The sequence below is a fragment of the Bison bison genome, unplaced genomic scaffold (genome assembly GCF_000754665.1).
Source record: "Bison bison bison isolate TAMUID 2011002044 unplaced genomic scaffold, Bison_UMD1.0 scf7180017864239, whole genome shotgun sequence".
NCBI lineage: Eukaryota > Metazoa > Chordata > Mammalia > Artiodactyla > Bovidae > Bison > Bison bison.
The window spans coordinates 1,782,511-1,795,169 of NW_011494811.1; the positions used below are offsets into that span (position 1 = coordinate 1,782,511).

At 46.3% G+C, this 12,659-nt stretch overlaps 1 protein-coding gene across 4 annotated transcripts in view; it reads left to right on the forward strand.

The window, feature by feature from the left end:
• The window catches only part of SLC8A3 (solute carrier family 8 (sodium/calcium exchanger), member 3), a 170,851-nt gene extending 158,900 nt beyond the window's left edge, over positions 1-11,951 (forward strand). For all 4 annotated transcript variants that reach the window (XM_010846675.1, XM_010846678.1, XM_010846679.1 and 1 more), the window contains 4 exons: positions 3,706-3,830; positions 4,377-4,476; positions 7,288-7,563; positions 9,859-11,951. In XM_010846675.1, coding sequence (XP_010844977.1) covers positions 3,706-3,830; positions 4,377-4,476; positions 7,288-7,563; positions 9,859-10,235 — 878 coding nt within the window. In that variant the 3' untranslated portion in view covers positions 10,236-11,951. The remainder of the gene's footprint in view (positions 1-3,705; positions 3,831-4,376; positions 4,477-7,287; positions 7,564-9,858) is intronic.
• The last annotated feature ends 708 nt before the right edge of the window (positions 11,952-12,659 follow it).

The following is a 12,659-nucleotide window of genomic DNA, read 5'->3' on the forward strand; positions in this document are numbered from 1 at the left end:
CTCTATCGTCTCATGTTGTGGGACAAGAGAGGATGAGAGTCAGAGCTGACTCTCCTAATAGGATCATGATGGAATAAGAAAGAAAATACTTTGATCTGGATGGGGTCCGGGGAGAAATAATCAGGTGCTGCTGTGAGAACATGAAAAGTAGTTTTTAAGGAATCTGGAATCTTATTGATCCTGAAGATCTTCCATCTCATCACAGCAGAAACCTAAATTTCTAGAACTTTGGCTCATTTGTCATTGATCTTTGAAATCACATGTGCCATGAACGACAAGAATAATTAGAATATTATGGGGTGAGGGGGCAATTATTTGATTGGATATAGAAATTTGGGAGAATTTATATTGGGGATATTCTCACACAGAATCTAGAGCCTGTCATAAAAATGTACCAAATACGCTTGCGTCCGTGTAATCAAATCACAGACAATATCCAACTTTGTGAGCCGTTAGGAAGGCATTGCCGGCATATGGGCAATTCTGTAACTCTTGGTGCAGACAAAGTGAGCTATACAAGGTGTCTCAATATATGTTAAAATAACATTTTACATTTCATCAGTTCTTTGAACATATAAAAGGTCATTTATACGTATGTAAGGTCATTTGAGATGCAAAACATCTTTCAGAATTCATTGATAGTCACCATAGGCTGTACACTGAGTTTGAGAAAAGGGCAGGTTACATAGTAAGGACACTGACCTCCTTGGAGTCATAAACCAAAAAAAAAAAAAAAAGTAGATAACCCCCTACATTTTCCCTTTCTGGAAAAAACTACTTCAGCTTCCTTAGTTTATTGCTTCCTCTTATATCAATAAGATAATGACTACCTCCAACCCCATATATTCCACTCTTCTCCCAGGTTTTAATGTCAAAGCATTGGGTGTTCCTTCTCCACTTAGCTCATCTTCTCGCCTGAGAAGGCATTCAGGCTTTTTTGTTCCAACTCTTGCCTCTACCCACTACCAGCCACACATACATATGCTCAAAACAGAGATTGTGATTTAATTTAAGCTTCATTATACTTTTAACACACTGGCACAGATACCAGTAGAAGCTAAAATAGGGAGGAAAAGGTGTCATTTCCTAGATCTTTCAATCTGTAAACCTTCAATTTAGGAGCCCTTGGTTAGACTTTAAATTCACTGGAAATCTCAATTGTTTGGATTTTTCCAGGTGGCCAAGCAAATGTGATTCACAATGCCTCATGATAAATGGAGAGAAAATGTGTTCAATCTGAGCTATACCTTCAAGCTCAGGGACCTGGGAGTTAGGGCACTGACTACACTGCCCCATTTCTTTCTGAGAATGTCTGTAGGACATTCATGGCAATCTGTTCCAGTCTGGCCTGGCAAGCTCTTCTCTCTTCCAATATTTGTTTAATCTTCCATCCTATTAATAGGTTCATTCTCTCTTCTCCCCCTTCCTCCTCCTTTTCCTAGATCTAAGTGTTTGTTTAGTCAGTCTGAATATCAAGGTCACCTGTCATTTATTTTCTACACTCAAAATTGAGAGGTTACATAAACAAGTGATCAGAATAATTATGATCTTTAAGGCTTGAGACTTCTCACCCTCTCAAAAAATTAATTTGAATGTAAAGAAATGATCACTACAGAGGTAAGGCAGGAATTACTACCAAACCAAGATACTAAATCAGAATTTATTTAAAAGCATGTGAATAAATCATTAACAGATATATATATATATATATAGAGAGAGAGAGAGAGAGAGAGAGAGAGAGAGAGAGAGAGCAAGTACCTCTGTGGGGCTGTGGGAGATCCAAAGATAGAGGATTGGTTATTTGTCAAAGTGATTTCTGCAGAGAGCTAGATGGAAAAACTGACTGTCACCACAGGGTTGGACAGGTCAGTAGCTAGATCAATATCCTGCCAGATGGATACAGTGCTAGATTGATAGGTAGACAAGGGGTTAGACAGGTACATTTATAAGTCACTGGAGAGCTCATTATATTGGGATAAAGTTCTTGTGGCACATGTAAAGTATGACATGGGGGAAATGGGGAGGGAGGAGTATATAATACTGTCTAGTAGAATAAAACTGTCTCTACTAGGATATGCATTGTAATATGGTCCCAAAGACCACAAGTATAGGAAAAGAATGCCCCCCCCTTTTTTTGTAAAGAATCTACATATATATGTTTTTACAAAGGCTTTTATTCAGAGTGGTTTGCAGTCTGGCTTCTAGGATCACTGACTGCATAGCCAGAGTTATTTTCAGAATTACCTAATAAGAGGCTCATATGGACTAAATGAAGTCAGGCTGCAAGAGGGTATATGCTTAGAAATGTACAGGAGGACGTTGATCCATGAGAAGTAACTGTTTCCAAAAGTGGTCACCAACACTAGCGGGAGGACAGCACCACGGACAGCTCCCCACATCTGGGGATCGCCTTCTGCCTTTGGAGCCAGAAGCACTGAATACAGCAGCCAGCCCAGGAATCCACTGCACACTCTCTTACCAGTCTTCATTCAAAACAGCTTTAAAAATTCTTATATAAAACAGACCCTCTGGTTTACGATCTTTCCAGTAAATTATTTTCCTTACAACCTCGAGAGCTCACGTCTCACCCCTCACCATGCTTCACCAATTCCCAAGATAGAAAGAAAAGAAGACCTTCTTGTCCTCTGACCCATTTTGTCCTTGAGATTACTCAAGGACTAGAAAACTCCCCTGGGAGATTCACTGTGTGGAATATAAGCAATTAAAGAGCCAAATAAAAGAATTAATTGCATGTAAGAATGTGGACTCGGATGGAAAGATGTTTAAACGAGCTCTGAAAGAAACAGACTGCCAAGAGAAATTTTCTAATCAAAGGGGAATAAAAAGATTCAATCTCTGTTTCACTTTAATCCAGAAAACACGTCTTCATGGTGAAGTGGTCTTAAAATGGACTCACCAGCTGAAGTGGAAAAAATTTATAACTGTTCAACCTGAGAAGGGATTGTAAGTGAGTCAAGATACTGAGGGGCGACCGGGAATGCCTCAGAAAGAAATAAAGGAAGAACTTTCTTTTTGTGTGTTTTTAAACAAGTATTGTATTTCAGAAGAAATGTGCCTGGTTCCTTCGAAATTCTAGGGCTCTTTCATTTAGAAATCATGACATTTTGGGGGAAGTCATCCAAGTTTCTCATTGTGAGGCTAATATTCACTAGTATGAAATGTAGATATTCCTGGAAACATCCTTTTTTGTCCCTTACAGAAGTTACAGTCCTAAGAATGTTGGAGACAGATGTTAATGTGAGCCAGTGGACATTCCCTTTGGTTGAAATGTGCTTCTGACCCCCAGGAACCTTTATATGAAGTAGCCATGCCAGTCATGCCCAACAGTTCAAAACTGTTAAAGGTCAAGAGATTTGGCTTTTGTTCCCAGCTCTTCAATATCTCATCAAATGTTTTGGGGCTTCACTTGGTGCTGCTTCTCAGAAGGTCTTTGGGTCAGGTTCCCCTCAACACCCAAGCCAGGTATAAAATGTAAAGAGGAATGTTAAACTCAGAACATGCAAGGAACCCCTTCATGGTCTGTTTAGCAGCTTATAAAAAGAGGCACTAACAAGTACACAAAATCCCCGTCCTCAAGAGCTGTTTCCTGTATGCCCATTGCCAATGCCTAATACTCTGAGCTTTATTTAGACTTCCAGGGAATGGCAAATGTGCTAAAGCTCGTCTGGTTTTGTTTTGTTGCAGAGGTGACAGACAGGAAGCTGACTGTGGAAGAAGAAGAAGCCAAGAGGATAGCAGAAATGGGAAAGCCAATATTGGGTGAACACCCCAAACTAGAGGTCATCATCGAGGAGTCCTATGAGTTCAAGGTCAGGCCATACGTGAGATGTAACTGAATAACAGAATAATGAGGTGGGAGGTAGAAGACCAGCAGTTTTGTTCTAACGTCACCACTGAATACATAAAGTGGAAACTGCACAAATCACTTACCCACCCCAGTCTCAGTTTTCCCATTTGTAACATGGAACAGTGCTGGTCATTTGTAACTTAGGAACAGTGAGGAGATATTACAAGGCCTATGGAACAAATGAGCTATAATACCCCTAAAAGTATCATCACTATTTAATTATATTTTTAAAACAAATGTACTGAAATTCACTACCCCAGGTCTAGGTTTACTGACAGCATTAGTGTTATTCTTTATTGTATTGCTTTAAATATCCAATGTTAGCAGTCACAACCAAAGAAGAGGACAGTAGAAGGACTATGCCAGAGGATGCCCCCTGAGGCCATTTCATGCATAACTTTCAGAACCCACGTGGAGCCCCCCGGAGCGCAGAGTATCTTTCACCCCCACAAAGTGCCGGTTCTGAGCATTCTGACCTCACGGTTCCAAGTTTTAATCTCCCTGACAGACTACCGTGGACAAGCTGATTAGGAAGACAAACCTGGCCTTGGTCGTGGGGACCCATTCCTGGAGGGACCAGTTCATGGAGGCCATCACTGTCAGTGCAGGTAAGAGGGTCTCGAGATGGACACAGGCTTTGCTGGGAGGAGCCGGAAGCTCCAGAGAAGCAGGAACACAGACATGTCAACAGCTCACCCATCTCAGGAAGGGCCTCAGTGGCCAGCCTTCCCAGCTCTTACCCTGGATGTTTGTCTTTTCACTGGGTCACTTTGGAAGACAAACGTGGGGGTAACTAAAAAAGCATGGCTATCTCTGCTTTCAGACCCTGGTTCTGCTGTGTGAAGAGCTTCCCAGGTGGCGCTAGTGGTAAATAATCTACCTGCCCATGCAGGAGACGCCAGAGACGCGTGTTCAATCCCTGGGTTAGGAAGATCCCCTGGAGAAGGAAATGGCAACCCACTCCAGTATTCCTGCATGAAAAATCTCATGGACAGAGGAGCCTGGTGGGCTACAGTCCATGGGGTCGCAAAGAGCTGGACACGACTGTGCACACGTGCATGCTATGTGAACTCAGACAAGCTATCCTCCCTGTGTCTCAGTTTTGTCACCCAAAAAAGGAACTATTGCTACCTTACTTTCTCAGCGAAGAGAGTAGAAAGCTACAGAGCCTGGTACTAAATAGAAACTTAGGAAATCCTGGCTTTCATCATTCCATCGTCTTGTTAAGGCAGTCCTCCTTTTCTGTAAAATGGGAGACTATTCTGATTTAGATGTGCAGGTCTGAGGTTTGTAAAAACTCTGCACTGACTGACAGACCTCTGCTCTGGATGATTCCAGATTTCTCCTTGGCACTTAGTGACAGGTTTCCTCAGTGGGCACCCATAGCACAGCCAGCATCCCAGGGCCTACATGCAGCTTGGCATGGGAAGGGAGGGGTCTCATCACTCCCAGCAGTAGTGCCTCTCAGCGCCACAGAGGCCTTCTGTGCTGCCCAGCACTCCGGGCCTTGTCTCTTTTCATGAAGCTTTGTTGTCATAGCAACCCACCGGGTCACATCCCTGAGGTCCCAGCACCACAGCCAAAGTACAGACAGGAAGAGAGGGCCACTGCTGCTGTGTTCACTGCCCCACTTTTTCTATCGCCTGCTTCCAGACTCCCCCTCTTATGACCTTACTTTGCCCCTAAAGAAACAATGAGTAGACTATCAGCCACATAATCGAATGCCTTCCTTTTTCAAATGAGGGAACCAGGGTTCAGAAACAAAAAGGGATTGATGCCAGGTTCCAGAGTCTCTTCGTGGCAAAGATGCAACTGGAGCCCAAGTGCCCCGAATCCTGCTTCTACAGGTCATGTTGAAATATGACAGAGCTTGCCCTTGACTGAGCTGCAGCACATCCTCTCCTCCTGGACTGCTGAACGGGCCACTCTGCCCGAGTTTCCTGGTAAGGACAGACCAGGAACACCCAGCTCCGTCCCACAGCATATTTGGAGAATGACAAACCCGTACGCAAGGCAAGAAGCAGCAGTTAGAACCGGACATGGAACCAAGGACTGGTTCAAAATTGGGAAAGGAATACGTCAAGGCTGTATATTGTCACCCTGCTTATTTAATTTATATGCAGAGTACATCATGCAAAATGCTGGATGAAGCACAAGCTGGAATCAAGATGGCCGGGAGAAATATCAATAACCTCAGATATGCAGATGACACCCCCCTTATGGCAGAAAGTGAAGAGGAACTAAAGAGCCTCTTGATGAAGGTGAAAGAGGAGTATGAAAAAACTGGCTTAAAACTCAACATTCAGAAAACGAAGATCATGGCATCTGGTCCCATCACTTCATGGCAAATAGATGGGGAAAAAGTGGAAACAGTGACAGATTTTTTTCCCTTGGTCTCCAAAATCATTGCAGATGGCAACTGCAGCCATGAAACTAAAAGACGCTTGCTTCTTGGAAGGAAAGCTATGACCAACCTAGAAAGCATATTAAAAAGCAGAGACACTGCTTTGTCAACAAAGGTCTGTATAGTCAAAGTTTTGGTTTTTCTAAGTAGTCAAATATGGTTGTGAGTGTTGGGCCATAAAGAAGACTGAGCGCTAAAAAGTTGATGCTTTTGAACTGTGGTGTTGGAGAAGACTCTTGAGAGTCCCTTGGACTGCAAGGAGATCCAACCAGTCAGTCTTAAAGGAAATAAACCCTGAATATTCATCGGAAGGACTGATACCAAAGCTGAAACTGCAATACTTGGCCACATGATGCGAAGAGCAGAATCATTGGAAAAGACCTATCAGCTGGAAAAGATTGAAGGCAGAAGAAGTGGGTGACCGAGGATGAGATGGTTGGATGGCATCACCAACTCAATGGACATGAATTTGAGCAAACTCCAGGAGATAGTGAAGGACAGCGGTTGGACTTGAGTTAGTGGCTGAACAACAACTGACTCCCTGGGATGCCCACATGATCTGGAATGACAGGTGTCTCACTGTGGATGGATAATGACCAGAACCACATGGTTATTGCAGCAGTCATGTCAGGAAAATTAGGAGCCCCGCGGGTGTCCAGTGAAGAGTGGGCTCACAGCTTCCGCTTTTCTTCACCTAAGCAACCCCATGCCTTCTCCATCTTCCCTCCTCTCCCCGCCACTGCCCTGTCCTTTTCACATTCCCACATTCCATCTCTTTCTCTTCTTTCTTGCTCCTCTGTTCCCTCTCTCCCACTCTCTCACTCTCCCTGCATTCAAATTGACTAGTGGGGCATCCCCATGCGTTTTCTCTTTCCCTCCTGTTTCGAGTGCCTGCACCAGCTGCCCAGGACACAGCTGGCATCTCTGTGCGGCCAGTGATGCTCCTGAGGTGGGTTGGACTTGACTTTCTCATGAATGAGGATCTGACCCCGCCGCCCGCTTTTCTTGCCTTCAGCAGGGGACGAGGATGAGGATGAGTCAGGCGAGGAGAGGCTGCCTTCCTGCTTTGACTACGTCATGCACTTCCTCACGGTCTTCTGGAAGGTGCTGTTTGCCTGTGTGCCCCCCACAGAGTACTGCCACGGCTGGGCCTGCTTCGTTGTCTCCATTCTCATCATCGGCATGCTCACCGCTGTCATCGGGGACCTGGCCTCCCACTTCGGCTGCACCATTGGTCTCAAGGACTCGGTCACGGCTGTTATTTTTGTGGCATTTGGCACCTCGGTGCCAGGTGAGAGTGAGGGGGTCTTCGATTAGCAAAGGGAATGTTACCTGGATCAAATGAGCCCTCCAATTTGCCTCATTATCTTCCCTACCATCTCAGATCTGAGCTTAACAGAGCCTCTGCCTCTAAGATGCATGAAGGTCAACCCAAGGGACCCCTGCTACCATTAAGAATGATCGTTAACATTCCTTGAGCACTTCTGATGTGTCAGGTGGTATATATGCTAAGCAGCTTTCCTGTTTTAGCCCTGTAACCCTCACCCAAACCTTATTCAATAAGGAGAGTTATTATCCCCACTTGACAGATGAGGAAACTGAGGCCCAGAGAGGTTAAATCACTTGCTGAAGTCAGTGACCCATTTTCTTAACCTCCGCATCAGACGAATAGGCCATTTCCCTCTGGCTGCAGATGAGCCTGCTTGGAGAAGTGCAGAAGAAAGGCCCACAAGCCGCCTCTGCTTAGGACACCTGTAAACACCAAGTGTCTCCCAGCAGGACAGGTGAAGGAAGCTTCACAGGCTCTTGTCCTTCATATGATGAATCATATTTTTTTTATCTCATAAACACCTAGAGATGAACAGGAACAGATATGCCTTTATTCATTCGTTAGACATTCAAATGTTTGCTGAGCCTGATCCAGTTTTGTGCTGGTTGCCGGGACTGTAATGGGAAACAAGACAGACACACTTCGCTCTCTACATGAAGTTTATAATCTAGTGAAGGAGACCACATTCAACGATGATCAAATCATCTCAATAAGTTTGATGATGAAAAAGTACAGGCGCTGAGCAAGCATGGAACAGGGGGACCTCAGCTGGGCTGGGAAGGCAAGCAGGGGTAAGCAGGTAGAGAGGGTTAGCTACATTAGCTCAGGTTCCTTACTTAGTTCAGATGGGGTCTCCAGGGTGTCTGAACCCCAAATTCCTACCAAGGAGGTGGCCTTCCAACTGTGGTAGGAAGACAGAGACAGCCCCTTCCTATGGAAAGGCTGGGCCAAATCTCATCAGACAGGACTCTGCTGGCTGGAAACCTTTCTTGTGCCAAGAAAGCATATACTTCTGGAGAGTAACTGAGTCTGCATCACACTCTGGAGAAGCCACTTCCCCAGACCCCAGCACAGACCAGTGGAATTATTTGTACATTAATGATGCAAAAGGTTTGGCTATCATGGGAATGCATGGAGTGGTAAGAAATTAAATGGATAATTGAGGGAAGGCTTTGTGGGAAAGATACCCTATGATTTACCTCTGTTCTCTGGGGCCTCGAGGAACTATCAGAGGGGAAGGGGCAGATATGGGTAAAAGGAACAGATGTGGGAAGAAGTTGCAGAGGATCAGAAGTTAAAAAAAGAAGAAGCAAGGTCACAGGCAAGAAAAGGCAAGAGGTTTTCTCGGGGACAATATTGGCAACAAGGAGGCAGGCTGGGCAAGGGAGAGCTTGGGGCTTGTCCAAGACCTCGAAGTGGGTGCAGAGAACAGCTGGCAGCATTAGGGGCTTTAAGGCGATGCTGTGGTCCACTCAGCTGATTTGTGGCTTTGGCTGAAGCTGTTTGGATGTTGGGTGAAGCTATGGAAAGGGCTCTCAGATGAAGGTTTTCAGGTCAAATCTCTTGCTAACTTACCTTGAGTAGATTCCTTGACCCTTATTTTTCCTAACTTGCCGAATAAAAGGGTGGCTGGCCATCCTTCCAGTGCCTACAATCCATACCAACATCTAAAGTCCAGTAGCCTTCAAGGCCCTGTGCTCTGCATGCTGATTGCGAATCCTGAGCCCTGTCATTCTTGAGCCCATGGATATCCCCATCATTAGTCCCTGCATCTCTCCATGTGTCCTCTGTCCCCATAAATCCACCCCTTAGCACAATGCTAAGCCCACAGGCTCAATCACAGTCTGTTTTGAAAGTAAATGTCGCACGTGACAGGGGCAATCAGGCACTTATTCTAAGCAGCTTCCCTGGATGTCAGAGTTCCCTGGGAGATATTATGGGAAAGCAAACCACCCCCTCACAGAAGAAGTAGTCAGAAGGGAACAATAAAAGCCACTCAGTAAATATCAGAACCAGAAGGACCCTTGGGAACCTTTCAGGCTCAGGCAGATTAGGAACAGGAAGCCCAGAGAAGTAAGGTGACCAGCCCAAGGCCACACAGTTTATTAACAGTGGAGCAGGGAGTAACCCCCAGGCCCCTGCCTCCACTCCCAAGGCTCAGCCTGCTGGCCCCGGCTGCCTTTCGGCCTCTCTCCATGGAAGGCCCTCCGCATCTCAGCCTCCCCACCGGCTCTCACTGTCTCTGCCTCTTTCCAGATACGTTTGCCAGCAAAGCGGCTGCCATCCAGGACGTGTACGCAGACGCCTCCATCGGCAACGTCACGGGCAGCAACGCCGTCAACGTCTTCCTGGGCATTGGCCTGGCCTGGTCCGTGGCCGCCATCTACTGGGCCCTGCAGGGACAGGAGTTCCACGTGTCGGCCGGCACGCTGGCCTTCTCCGTCACCCTCTTCACCATCTTTGCATTTGTGTGCATCAGCGTGCTCTTGTACCGCCGGCGGCCCCACCTGGGCGGGGAGCTGGGCGGCCCTCGTGGCTGCAAGCTGGCCACGACTTGGCTCTTTGTGAGCCTGTGGCTTCTCTACATACTCTTTGCCACGCTGGAGGCCTACTGCTACATCAAGGGGTTCTGAGTCACAGAACGAGGCCTCCGGCTGGGCAGGCCTGCAACTTCTCCCCAGAGAAGGGTGCGTCCCCACCTGTGACCTCTGGGGGACGAGCCACACCCCAGAGAGGCAGCCTCAGGACCCGAGCCGCTGGAGCATCACTGGACTGGGCCCCGGGAGTGAACTGAAAGGGCAGAGTCCGTCCGTCCAGTGGAACAGAGGAAACACCCACTTGGCAAAATATTTAATTCAATCCACACCAATGACAGCAACAGATCCACCTCCAGCCCGTCTCCCCGCCGTGTCCCTGACCCATAGCAAAGTCAGACCCTCTCGCCACCTTCTCTTCCACATTTCTTCTGACTGTTCCTTTGCTTTCTAACTTTCCTCGGGGGGGACAGGGTTTCTCCTGTCTGTCCAGTTTGACACATCACCATCCTCTCACTCCGCCCGTGAGGCGTGGAAATGAGTCCTGTCCCCGTGGCTGGCTCGGGGGTCTCTTTTCATTGTCGTCAGTATCATGGTTGCTTTCGTTTTCCCACCAGGTTTTGCTCATCGTTTGTCCACCTTGTCTTTTCTGAGGTTAGTGATGACGGTGCTGCGAAGGAGCTCAAGGTCTGAGTCGATGGGCAGAGGCCTGAACTTTCAGAAACACCCTTTCCCCCACTCTCCCCTGGGTAACAGCTGTCTCCTGCTCCATCGAGTTCCTGTTCCCTTTCTCCTTTTATCCTCTGCATTCTTGAATGGACTGTGGTGTCCGGGTGGTGGTTAAGTTCGCACACCCGCGAGGGCAGTAAGAATGGGGACTGTGGCTGGAGCAGGAACAGCTTTATCTCAAGCTTCTGTCAAGATCCAGCTCACAACAAGACGTCCTTGTTCTCTTCCCTGCCCGAGCCTTTCAGATTCTGTCTCGTTGTATCAGTGTCTGGATGTTTATCCCTCTGCAGGAAGACCCACCGAGCGGTAGATAGGGGACGAAAATAGAAATAGAATATGATGACAGAGGGCAGCTAGGAAAGCAGAAGGGCTATATGCCTTCTAGAACATCTCTGGCTTTGTATCTGAGGCAGGAGAGAAGCGATGTCCACCTAGTGGGATCTGTCGGGAAAAGATTATATTGAAAATGTCTGATTCTGAGAGATGTCAGCTTCACCACTCCCTCACTTCCTAATGCACCAGACTAAGAGCTTTGACTGTATTTCTTGACTTCCTGCAAAAACTTAGAAGTTTATAAGAAAATGAGGGACTTCATGTCTCCTGGACTCGGGTCATGTTTGAAAGCATTTTCACAGGACAGGGATTAGAATTCCTCATCTCTCCCACATTCCTGCTTGGTTTTAAACCTCTTGAAGCTCTTTTTCCAGCCTGTGGGCTATTTCTTGCCCCAGTAGGAGGAATCTTAGCTGCCATAATTCCATGGAGCCTGGGTTTATAGAGAGATTGCCATGCCCTACAGACCTTTTCCCAACAAATTTTGAAAGGACCTGGCTTTAAAACACACACACACACACATCATCACCGAAAGACTGCCCACAGATCTTTAGGCTTTCTGCATTGACATAAATACATTTTTTAAGGGAAAAGAAGAAATGAAAAACACCTGTTTAATTTTAAACACATTTTTTAAGAAAACAAATAACTGAAAAAGAAACTGTGTTCATGTCATAAGCTATGTTGACAGTTGCCAGTGGAAATGTTGGGTTGGTTTAAAAAAAAAAAATAAAAGCTATACTTATATCTCTCTGAAGACAGCTTGCTTCTCCCCATGTTGCTTCAGGAAAAGGTCCAGGGGGCCACCTTGGGTTCCTTCTGGGGCTGTAGTGGTTGAGGTGAAAGTGTCGTCTCCTATTTGTATCTCCTGTTTGTATCTGTCATCTCTTCAGATGCCAGTGTGCCAAGCCTAGGATTTTTAAAGCAAAAAAAAAAAAATGCTTCAGGGAAATGCCACCTGTCAAAATCTGGATTTTAAGAGGCTGGCGGACATGAGAGGTAGAGCCGTGATGATTAAAGGGGAAAGAGCTCTTGGTATTAGAAAGGCCTGCTGGGTCAGGGACTCCAGCTAGACAAACAGCATCCTGTGTTTATTACCAATGGGCACATCCATTCATTCATGTATTCATGACTCTTTCAACAAATGATTTTGAATACCATGTGTGCCTTGAGATAGGTTCTGGTGCTGCAGTGAAGAGGAAGATAGAGTTTCTGACCTCAAGAAACTCATGGTCCAGAGTGGGAGGTAGAGCTTCTTTAACCAAGGTTCTTTGGGTTACAAGAAGCAGAAACCCATTAAAGTCATTCAAGAAATGAAGAGGGGCTCTACTTTGAAGCCCTGGTGGGGGCCTCTTGGGAACCCAAGGCAGGAACACGGCTGGCCACAGGGACCTGAAAGCCCTCAGGAACTGAGGGCACGTTCCGTGTCCCCCAAATCACGGCATGTCCCCCATCCTTGCT